At 40.1% G+C, this 11,987-nt stretch overlaps 1 protein-coding gene across 1 annotated transcript; it reads right to left on the bottom strand.

Annotated features, from left to right (window-relative positions):
- Positions 1–4,701: 4,701 nt before the first annotated feature.
- On the bottom strand, positions 4,702–5,658 carry LOC120524161 (olfactory receptor 1-like). The gene has a single exon (XM_039746041.1). It carries the CDS (start codon positions 5,656–5,658, stop codon positions 4,702–4,704), a length of 957 nt encoding a protein of 318 aa, XP_039601975.1.
- Between the last annotated feature and the right edge of the window lie 6,329 nt (positions 5,659–11,987).

The raw sequence follows: 11,987 nt of genomic DNA, 5'->3' as shown, positions 1-11,987 counted from the left end.
TAATTATCTTTGCGGTGTTAGATGCCGTTACCCCTGTGGAGGAAGTCCTATCTAAAAGTGGATTTAGAACACAATTAAAGTCCCCCGCCATTATAACTTTATGAGTGTTCAGATTGGGAATGGATGCAAATAAATTTTGTATAAATTCCTTATCATCAACATTAGGTGCATAAACATTTATCAAAATCATTTTACAGTTAGATAAGTCTCCCATGACCATTACATATCTCCCTTCAGGATCCAATACTACATCTGATGCTACAAATGGTACTGTTCTATGTATGAGAATTCCCACACCTCTAGTTTTCTTTGTAAAACTAGAATGGAACATTTGACCAGTCCAGTCTTTTTCCAGCCGGAACTGATCCTTACTTAGTAAGTGGGTTTCCTGTAAAAATACTATTTTAGCATTTAGACCTGTTAGGTGAGAGAGTACTTTCTTTCTCTTTAATTCGTGATTCAGGCCTTTAACATTCCAACTTACGAAGTTAACTGTCCCATCATGGAGACACTGATTCTGAGTTTTTGATGTCATTTTATAGTCTTAACTGGAAGTGAGACAGTTTAGGTCTTAATTTCCTATTTCCCCAGAGTTGTTGCCATGCAGCTTATTATTACGTTGATAGTTATAATTATAAAGATTAATAGGATAGATTAGGTATAGATCAAGCCTGCTCTCTTTCTCTCCCCCCCTTAGCCCCCCACCCTCCCTTTTTGCCCGTGTGCGACGTGCGTTATGATTGTATAGGAAGCGTTTAGGGCACGTTTTCCACGAAATGCCCTTCTGTTTTTGTTACATGACAAAAAATTTTTCTTTCTTCTGTCGCCAATCTCGAACACATGACTCTGGAACACCGCATTTGCGACCTGCTGCCCGATTTCCTATCTTCTCTGCTCCTGCCATGAAGGAGCATAAATGTTTGCTACTATCCATGCTGAATAACAACGCCAAACTGATTAAAAAACAAGAGCGAGAGATAGCAGTAGAATGCAAGCGAGCGAGTGAGAGAGAGCGAGCAAGCGAGCCCAAGCAGAACAAGTAAACATTACAGAATTACATTTCCTTGTGTATGACGCGTACCTGATTTTCTAATGCTAATTTTCAGGAAAAAATGTACGCGTGGTACACGTGTAAATACGGTAATTGGACATCCGTTAAATGATTACAGAAGAATTTAAACAGCAGACAGCCTTGGACAGATTTATGACAGCAGATGAAGTTTAATGTCAGTAAATCTAAAGAATTACACATAGGAAGTAACAATGTGAGGTTTGAATACACAATAGGTGGTCTGGAAATCGAAAGTACAAATCATGAGAAGGTTTCAGGAGTCGTAGTGGACTCTACATTATCAACTTCCAGACAGAGTTCAGAAGCCATTAAGTAGATTAGAAGAGTATCAGGTTATATAGCGCCTTGGTGTGTGGAGTACAAGTCCCAGGAGGTTCTGCTCAGCTTTTATAACACACTGGTGAGGCCTCATCTGGAGTCCTGTGTGCAGTTTTGGTCTCCAGGCTACAAAAAGGACATAGCAGCACAAGAAAAGGTCCAGAGAAGAACGGCTAGGCTGATTAAGGAGGCTACAGGGGATGAGTTATGAGGAAAGATTAAAAGAGCTGAGCCTTTACAGTTTAAGCAAAGGAAGATGAAGAGGAGACCTGACTGAAGTATTTAAAATTATGAAGGGAATTAGTACAGTGGATTGAGACGGTGACTTTAAAATTAGTTCATCAAGAACATGTGGACACAGCTGGAAACTTGTTAAGTACATTTCACACAAACATTAGGAAGTTTTTCTTCACACAGAGAAAGACAGACACTTGGAATAAGCGACCAAGTAGTGTGGTGGACAGGAGGACTTTAGGGACTTTCAGAACTCGACTTGATGTTAGTTTAGAAGGATTAAGTGGATGGGACTGGTGAGTTTTGTTAGGCTGAATGGCCTGTTCTCATCTTGATTGTTTTAATGTTTTAATTAAGGGTTATAATGAAACACTGTAGCCCCAGTAATGCATCAGGACTGGAGCTGGAGACCCCTGGGATAAACTTTTTATTTATCTGTGCATTCTGGTCATATTCAGGGTTAGATATCAGTGGACAGTCATAGCAGATATGGATCACTTTTAAAATGAATTGCGAACAATCAATCAAGCAAACAAACAAACAAGATGTAGTCAACTTTTTTAATTAGCTTTTTTGAATGAGAAATGGTCTCTTTTAGCTTTACTGTGAACATAAATATAAAAGATTCAAGCTGTTCAGATATGAGCTTTTTACAAAGCAGAATGCAAAAACATGTTAAATGGAGGAAAGTATTAAATTAGAGTTCTACTGTACATTTTTGAAGATATGTTGAGATTACAAAAGAAAAAGACAGATCTCTATGAAAGGTTCAGAAGCTTGTCCAAATTGTCCTGAAACCAGAAAATTTGAGGGTAAGTCACTAATTATCTTCACTTGGATAGAAATTTTGGATGGATGGACATCCCACTCCTTCTTCGTGCTTTGACACTTGTCAGCAGTGCTGGTTGAAGCTCATTTGGAAGCCTAGATGTGGAGGGTGGATGGTGCATCTCTGTGTCCATAGTAATCAGTATTAGACTTGGACAGCTGGTGGGGGCAGTGCCCCCTTCGGTGTCTGGAGTGCATGCCTCTTTAGTTAAATAAAAGACCCCCTTCTCTTATACATACCATAGAATTTATACAGCTCCTTACCTATGATATACAGCACACCTTGGGTGATGGGTCCCACTCAGTGTCCGGAGCACACACCCTTTCAGTTACATAAATGGCATCCCTCTGTGTCCATACCATGAAATAAGCCACCCCTAGAGTTACAGCGTGCAAACAGCATTATTCGACTTTAGTGACTGAGGTGGAGTCTCGCGTGCCAATTTAGTTACACACAGGCAGTCAGTGTGGTGTAGAAGTTAAGACTTGGACTTCAAATGCTGATGTGGTGGAATCAAGTCTTGCTACTGACACTTTGTGACCCTGAATGAGTCACTTGACTGGCCTGTGCTCCAACTGGAAAACAAAAAGAAATGTAACCAATTGTATCATAAATGTTGTAAGTTGCCTTGGGTAAAGGCGTCAGCTTAATAAGTATATGTAAACGTACATGGCGCCCTCCTGTGTACATAACATGGAATTTATGGAACTCATAACCATTACCTTGGTTTTTTGCTGCCCCTTAGGTGACTGCATGTAAATGGTATTACTAGACTTCGAAGACTTGGGTGTCTTCTCAGTCTACTCAGTGTCTGCAGCACATGTCTCTTTAGTTACATATATGGTGCCCCTCTGTGTACATGCCATGTAATTTATGGAGCTGGCACCCATTACCTTTCATTTTTGCTGCCCCTCAGGTGACTGCATTTAAACAGTATTACTAGACTTTAAACACTGGAGAGGGGTCCCACTTGGTTTCCAAAGCACATCCCTCTTTAGTTTCATAAATGGCTCCCCTCTGTGTACATACCATGTAATTTATAGAGCTTGCACCCCTTACCTTTCATTTTCGCTACCCCATAGGTGACTGCATGCAAATGGTATTACGAGACTTTGATGACTGGGGAGGAGTTCTTCTTAGTGTCTGAAGCACATTCCTCTTTAGTTACATAAATGGCTCCCCTCTGGGTACACATCATAGAATTTATAGAGCATGCACCCCTTACCTTTCATATAAGCCACTCATTCGGTGAGCTCATGCAAACAGTATTACGAGACTTTGATAACTGGCGTTCTTCTTAGTGGCCAGACTGTACACTCTTTCAGTTACGTAATTAGCACAATACAAGGACTTTACAGTGTGTGAGCCTTGGGTGTACGGAGTACATGCTCCTTAATTGCCATAAGCAACGTCTCTAAGGGATTGACCAGCTTAGGCTGTAACCACCATTCTGATTTTTTTGGTATGTTTGCCCTGTGCTGCCCATGTGGCCCTTACCTAAATCTACCACTGTTTGTCTGACCATTTTTGAACTTCTACATCCATTCGTTAAAACTCCACCATGGTAAAACATTGTCTCCACATCATGCAGAAAGCCTTTTATGGAGTTTGTCCCTGATACACTTTCAGCCAATCAAAAGGAGATCACTGCTCAATGTTCTTCTTTGGTGCCAATGAGGAGTGGATCGGCCATGTCTATTTCTATACACCAATAAGAGGAACTGACTGATCAAGGTCGAAACTTTACCACCGTCACTACAGACAGACCCAACTCCAAGGAAGCCATCACAGTAGTGTGAATAATTATTGAGTTACCCTTCAATTGCCAGAGGTCAGCCTCACAGAACCATTGATTCCCTCAGCGCTAAACTTCTTATTGATATTTGGAGTGTACGGGGTGTTTACCAGTAAGTCCTAAAAAGCCACTTAGCTTAACTTCAGGAAAACAGTACCATGCAGCATATCGTTTACAAAATAAGGTATGGAATTTATGATTTGTTTTGGATTTCCAAGCCTGTATTGTATGTTTTCTTTAAATGGAAGCAATGGCTTGGCAATACTAAGCCTAATTTTAACTTCTTTATTGCCTCATTGACACATTCAACATCCCATAAGTCATAATCTTGTGTGGGATTTAAACTCTCCATAAAGTTATGTTGCTCTTCATGAGTTGAAAAATGTGCTTCAAATTGTACCGGAACTTCATGAAGTTGATCATATTAAGCTGTTTCTGTTCTTATTGACTTCTCTATGGATCCTCGATCTCAGGATTGGTTCTGTTTCCCGTGAAAAGCCGGTAGATGCTGCTTTTTATTTCCTTATTTCGAAAGCTATAGATTAAGGGATTTACCATCGGGGGGACTAGGATGCCTACAATTATTAAGGAATTGCAGGCTTCAGTTGATAGCTTTACCCCGACTCCAGGGAGCATGTAGGAGATAATCAAAGGGAGATAGAAGAGGGCAACCACCGGCAGGTGGGTCAGCAGGGTACTGTAAACCTTCTGTTTCCCTTTGACGGAGGAGATTTTCAGAGCAGCTCGAGCGATTTTGTAATAGGAAAAGAGGGTCAAAGTCACACAGTACATAGCAACTATCAATGTTGTGGTTGACAGAAGAACAGCGTACTTGGGGTCATCGTTGCATGCAATCTGCACCATTGTTGCATAGTCGCAGAAGCAGTAAGGTGAAACATTGGTGCGACAAAAGGAAAGTTCTCTTGCATAAACCAGGTATGGAATGAGTAAAATAAAACCAATAAGGATCACCAGGATGATACTGGCCCAGACAACTTTACTTGTAACAATCGATGGATACCTCAGGGGATAAACTACAGCTACATAGCGGTCACAGGCCATAACTAGCAAAAGATTGCCCTCCAAAAGCCCTAGATAGCCCAACATAGATAACTGCAGTAAACAGGGTTCATAGGGTATAGCGGAGTAGTTGAAAAGCAGGATACCCAACATGCGTGGGATAATATTGGAGCTGTTAGCGATATCGATGATGGCTAAGCAGCAAATGTACCGAAACATTGGGGTGTGGAGGTGAAGGTCAATTGTGATGACCACAATCACCAGCAGGTTCCCAATGAGTGTCGTCAAGTAGATTAGGGCAAGTGATACGGTAATAATGGTCTTCTGGTCAGGATCAATCACGCACTGCAGTATGAACTCCGACACCAAAACTGTCACGTTCCACGTCATGGTAGAATTCTTCAGTTCATCTGGTAAAAAAGAAAATCATACAAATGAGCTTAATAATTACAAGTTGTATTACCATTGCAGCAGTTTATGTCACATGATAATAGTGATTTGGGGTCTGGCCCCGAAATAAAACATGCATAATAAAGTATCCACACTATATTAAATGTACTTTTCACTAATGGTGAGAGTGCGGGTCAGCTCCACACGCCCTGTTGCACTTGGTGAGCCCCTTGAACGCGACACTGTTGATGGTCATGACAGGACGAGCCAGTGGATGAGGACAAGCACACAACATGCTCCAGTGCTCTTATTAAAAACAATCAAACACAGTGTTCAAAAAGTGCAGTGATTCCAAATGTCAATAAATAAATAATCCAATAAAAACGGAATTAGTGGAGGTTATAACAGTTCAATTAACCATTGGTTATAAACGACGAGATTAAAACACAGGCATGAAACTTCTTTAAAGACCACAAGCCATTTAAAACTGACCCCTTCTCATCTTATCCCATTTTAGTTCATGCAAACCGAAGCGACATCTACCTTCAGATGCAGACAACCTTTTGTCGTGGCTTGTGTTCCCATCGTCACTTCCTCGGCATTCCAGGGAAAGCCACCAAGCCCATTGTGCCTCTGCCAGTCCATCAGCTCCTCCTGGTGAGAGGACATTCCTGTACATAATGGTTACTCCTGCTACCTGGTCACTCAGCAGAAGCGACCCTGTAGCCCCTGGGGCTCCATACCCGTCTGTCTACTTACTTTCCTCACACTGTCTCTCTATCACAGTTCTGCCTCTCTTCTCTTCATCTTTTCTCCTGTTCTTTTCTTTTCCCTTTCTGATCCTACACTCCCCTTTTACATGCTGGGGAGCGGTTGCAGATGTGATCACCTGATTGCCACCCCGGGTTGATGAGACACTCGGACTGCCTGCACGTGCCAGCAAGGCAACGTATGGACAGCTGACCACCACACACCAACCTGAGGCATTTTTTCAGACAATCGCTCGCACCCACTCCACTCCCCAGCATGTGTCAATTATTTTTTCATTTAACAGTAGCACAGCGCCATGGACCACATGTCAGACTAAGGTACAACAATCGGCAGTTAAACTTTGATGTCCCTTTTCCCTGGTAGATATGCCCTGTTAGATATGAAATATACACATATATACTCAAACAGACAAATTAACGTGTATATACAGGACATTCAATCTCGGTTCACTCTTTATGTATAAAGCATTAACCCAATCCCAGACTCCAATAATAAACTAAAAACGATTATACAAAGATAAAGTCCATAAATGCCATACAAAGACACAGTCCAGGGGCCTCATGTATAAACAGTGCGTACGCACAGAAATGTTGCGTAAGAACTTTTCCACGTTCAAATCGCAATGTATAAAACCTACACTTGGCGTAAAGCCACGCACTTTTCCACGGTACCTCATGCCTTGTCGTATGCAAGTTCTCCGCTCGGTTTTGCAAACTGGTGGCACCCAGCGTCAAAGCAATGGTACTGTTCTTGTGTGATTACTCATTATTTTCATGACACGGCTTTATTATTGTTTATTAGTGTAATGCATCTGATTGTAATTAACTCGTAACAATATAATGGTTCAGGGAACAGCCATAGTATTCCAAATACCATAACTGCTTTAGCGTTGTTACTCTCACTTCTTCTTCTTCTTCTTCTTCTTCTTCTTCTTCTTTCAGCTCCTCCCGTTAGGAGTTGCCACAGCGGATCATCTTTTCCACATTACTCTCACTGCACGACTCGGAGTATTTATACCACTGTATCTGAGTGTGAATCACAGCAGCAGCTGATCGGAAAGAGAAATATTGGTATACAGCTTCAAGGACACACTGTCTCAGCCACTGCAAAACGTTTTAAAGCCTTTCCTGTACAGACCTCGCGGTTCAGAAACAATTTCATCCCAAGAACTTTAAATGCACTCAATCAATTGCTCCTTGTAGAACGGTTTGTACTTATAAGTACAATCACCCCACTGTAAACTTGCACTACAGTTATAATATCTCACAACCTGAGCCACTTTATAAAGCGCGTATTTACATATGATGACAATATCATTTTTAAGGTGAAATGCAGCAAAATATGTTTGTTAAATTATACACATAAAACTTTAACTTCATTTAAATAATCTATATTCTTCACTGGGAGTGTCGTTAAGGATAGAATAATTAAACATGTACTACCAAGATATTTCAATGTTCTTTAAACGTTTTGAAGAATCGGCGCTAAGCTTACAGATGGCTTAACATCTATTACAGAGCTGATTGTGTGGCGATCGGTTACTTGGGGAAAGTAAAGCACTGACTGAGGTGACGGCTACGCCAATATATATTGAATATAAAACAGAAAGAGAAAATAACAACACAGCTAAAAACGCAGCAACAAATTTCGACAATAAATTATTTCATCGAAGTGAAACACATGTTTAATAACGTGCTTTAACTCCTATCATCATGAAAATGACATCACGTATACATCTCAGTGTTTTAGTTATTCAGAGAGCGGTAATATCACAAATGTAATGGATTCTGTGTCCAGTTGGAGGAAGAGAGCCAGTTTAAGAAGCAAGTAGTGATTCACACACATAGATCACATACGAGTAGAAGATCAAATACAAAACAAAACATTTAACGTGCTACTTTAATTACGATGTGATTTGAGAAACTGGTTAATTAAACGATTTTAAGATGAAGTTTATAATGTTCTACTAAATGACAAAGTAAACTACGTGATTAAAGTGGAAATGTCGAGATTGAAGTTGACATTTTGTGCTTTTTCCCCACCGTGTGCCTTTTTTCTCTGTACCCTAATAAACTTTCATATGACACTCAGACAGTGGGCTTACAACTCTTCTTTTCACGGCGACTTTGATATGTGACTTCTTTTTTATTTCCGGCACTGTGGGATTTTGTGAATGTGAGCTTTCGAGTTTCTCCAGCACGCTATGTCACTCGAACAACTTCCTTTTGTTGATTATACCACGGTTTATTTGAACAAATAGTATGTTTTTCCTTTGCCTCTACTTGGTATTCGCTGAAATTCTTATATTTTCCCCGTGCTTTTCCCATTGTCTTTTCACAAAAGGCTGCGCTTAAGAGCGATTTATATTGATTTGCATATTCAAATAGGCGTAATTCTGGGAGGATTTGGGGCATTACATAATGCGCGTGCACGAGCGTTAGTTTTTACGCTGATCGGGATTTATGTAGCGGAAGAACGTGGAAGTTGGAGTACGCACAGATTCCTGCATCTGGATTTTTCTGTGCGTAAGCACATTTCGGCTTTTGTGCTTACGCCATGTTATAGTGCGAGTTCTACGCACGGCGTTATACATGAGGCCCCAGTTCTTAATGGTTTGTATGACTTCTCCTATAGTTGAAATGCTGTAGCTGGCATTGATTCATATTAGCGGGACAAGGTGAGTAGAAGGTGGTGCTGTCCCCATGGAGCTTAAAGAAAAATCACATGGTTAATGGATTTGATGGAGGTGTAGTTCACTGGTATTTTCATAACAAAAACGAGAACTAGAACTAAAAATATTGTTTTTCATTTTACAAGAACGAGAACTGAAATTAAGACAGAGAAACTAAAACTAAATAAAAATTAAAATTAGTGACATTTGAAGGAAGTAAAACGAGAAAGAAAATTGAGCAAAAACTAAATAAAGAGCCATCGCATTTTCGTTCAATCCAGTTCAGTCGTGCAGAGCGGTTGTTTGTTGGTCGCCCACAGCATTCAGTTACATTGCGCTGTTCACTATGCGGTCATCTTTTAATTTGGGCTTACTGTAGTCCCGTGGTGCAACTTCCATAATGGACCATTGCTTGTTTGTTGAGCACATTTGGTTCATCGGGTTGAAGCAGTAAGCATGTGTGGTTAAAGATGGCAAGTTTTGCACAGATGCTTGCGGGTAGAAAGCAAGAAAGTAACGTGTGTAAATGCTTTAATTACAGTGCAGATGATGATCAAAGCAAATGTAGAGTGCAAGAAAAAGAAAACAGTCTCTGAGTTTCAGTGCAGGGCCACCTGGATCAATACTTAGTGGAAGTCCAGCACTGCACTTCAAACAGGGTCAGGTCAGGGGAGGTAGGTGAGGCTCTACATGAAAAGTAAAAAAATGAATAATAATTACATAAAATATATTTATCTACTGGTCTGTGCTAAAAATTTGTTTTCTTTATGTTTCTAATAATTTTTATCATTTTTATAGTCAAAATCACTGAATTTGCGCATTTCCTGTTCAAATACAGGGGAGAAACTACGTGCCTCACCTCCCCTCGGACTGTGCTCTCCTCACACACTGGGGTGATTGTCGCGTGTCAGTTGCTGTCTCTCTGTATGTTGCCAATATCATGTTTATTATACACCCTGACTTTCCACAGGCTGGCTAATACCTTTAATGAATGTGTGTGACATATTTAGTCTTGCTGACCGGTCATAAAACCGCAGTGAAAAGGCACAGTGTGAGTGAGGCAGACAGTACCGTGCCGTCCTGAAGGGGGCGCATGTGAGCTCAACCGGTGCTTGTTGTCGCTGCTGTTCTTCTACGCAGAGGCGCCAATAAGTTAGCGAGATCAGAAAGTCAAGTGCACTGCGGCGCCCTGTTTTATTTATATTTTTTGTTCTGAATGACCGCCAAAATGGAAGATTAGGACTTTTAAAACTGAAGGAAAGTAAGGAGGACTTTTTACAAGAAAGTGACGGAGATTTTCATAGAGAAGGATAGGATCATGGACTTCATTTACAAATAACATTAAGACCATAAACGGTTTTCAATTTAATAAAAAATGGGATCAAACTAAGAAAAAAAAACAATTCCATATTTAAAAACTAAATTTTGACTTTTTTTTTTCTTGTTATCCATTTGTTGAATAGTCTGTATTAAAATTGATTAAAGCATCAGAATTAAAAGCTTTTAAAAACAACTACATATTTCAATTAAGGTCAAAATTGAAATTCTTTTTTTTTTGTACACCACTCTGCACTTTCATTTGTATTGAATGAGTATGAAGTGTGGAATCGCAACGGCAAATTTAGAACACGTGGAGGATGAGGAGTAGATAGATAGATAGATAGATAGATAGATAGATAGATAGATAGATAGATAGATAGATAGATAGATACGAGTAAATGCGCTCTCTCCACTCTCTCTCTCGCCGCTATAAATGTAACGTTCTTTCTTAGCCAAATGTGTAACTTACCAATGTTTGTGTAAAGAATGCTGATGAGATATGAAACATAACCAGTAGTCAGTGTGCCAACTGAATAGTCAATAAGCTCCTCTTTGGGGTTCGTATATTTGTAAATCTCACTCTGAAGGGGTCACCAGCCACAAACCTCACCGCACGTCACTGCTTCAGTCCTGGCAGCAGAAATCGTTAACATGTAGTCTGCTGGCGTCAGTGGCCGAAGACCTCGTCTGTGCTCCTGTATTACAGGCGCTCATCAAGTGAATGTTTTCACTGTGCGGCTATCCGTGTAGGGGTCCATTCAATAATGGCGTGCACAAAAAGGCGAGCTTCAAAAGGGCGACATCAATTGAGCACGCCGAATAAAGGCGTTCGTAGATAATTTAGTTCAAATGGCTCTGGAATATGTAAAGAGCAACAAAGGTGCAGATCTACTCGTAATCGAAGGCTATACATTCAGAAAGGAGAAAACTATCAACGGGAAACACATCTGGAAATGCACTGAATATAGGATTGGAAAATGTTCGTCCAAAAATTAATTGGATGTTTTAATATTCTTGCTTTCCTCTTTTTATACGTTGAATCATTGCCTTTATCTAATACATTTTCTGTAATAATTTTGTTGCGTTTGCCTTTATTCGCTGCGCCCAATTGAGGTCACCCTTTTGAAGCTCACCTTTATTTACGTGCCCTTATTGGAGGATACCTCTGTGCAGTGGACGTTGTTGCAACACGACCAAATCTCTTGAAATGCATGCTTGTTTAAAGCTTAACACTAACGTGATTGCACAGACTGGTTTCTTGGGTTGAAACATTTGATCTTCCCGACGACACTCATTAGGCCACTTCATCTGTTTGGTCATCGATAGTCAAGTTGTGTTTAACGGCATTATGACCTATGAGTGTATTTTGTGGACTGAAACATGACTTGCTTTGAAATATGTGCAGGATTGATGGTCTAACAGCAGAAAAAAATAAAATAAAATTGTACTAATATTATGAAAAAAGGCCAGAACTAAATAGAATAAAAACTCAAATATTAAATGACAGAACTAAATAAAAATAAAAATTGTTGACTCCACGGAAAACTAGTATGAAATAAAAATAAAA

Source organism: Polypterus senegalus, chromosome 2 (assembly GCF_016835505.1).
Source record: "Polypterus senegalus isolate Bchr_013 chromosome 2, ASM1683550v1, whole genome shotgun sequence".
Lineage (NCBI taxonomy): Eukaryota > Metazoa > Chordata > Cladistia > Polypteriformes > Polypteridae > Polypterus > Polypterus senegalus.
The sequence above is the reverse complement of the archived record's forward strand: the minus strand, read 5'-3'. Positions and strand labels throughout refer to the sequence as shown.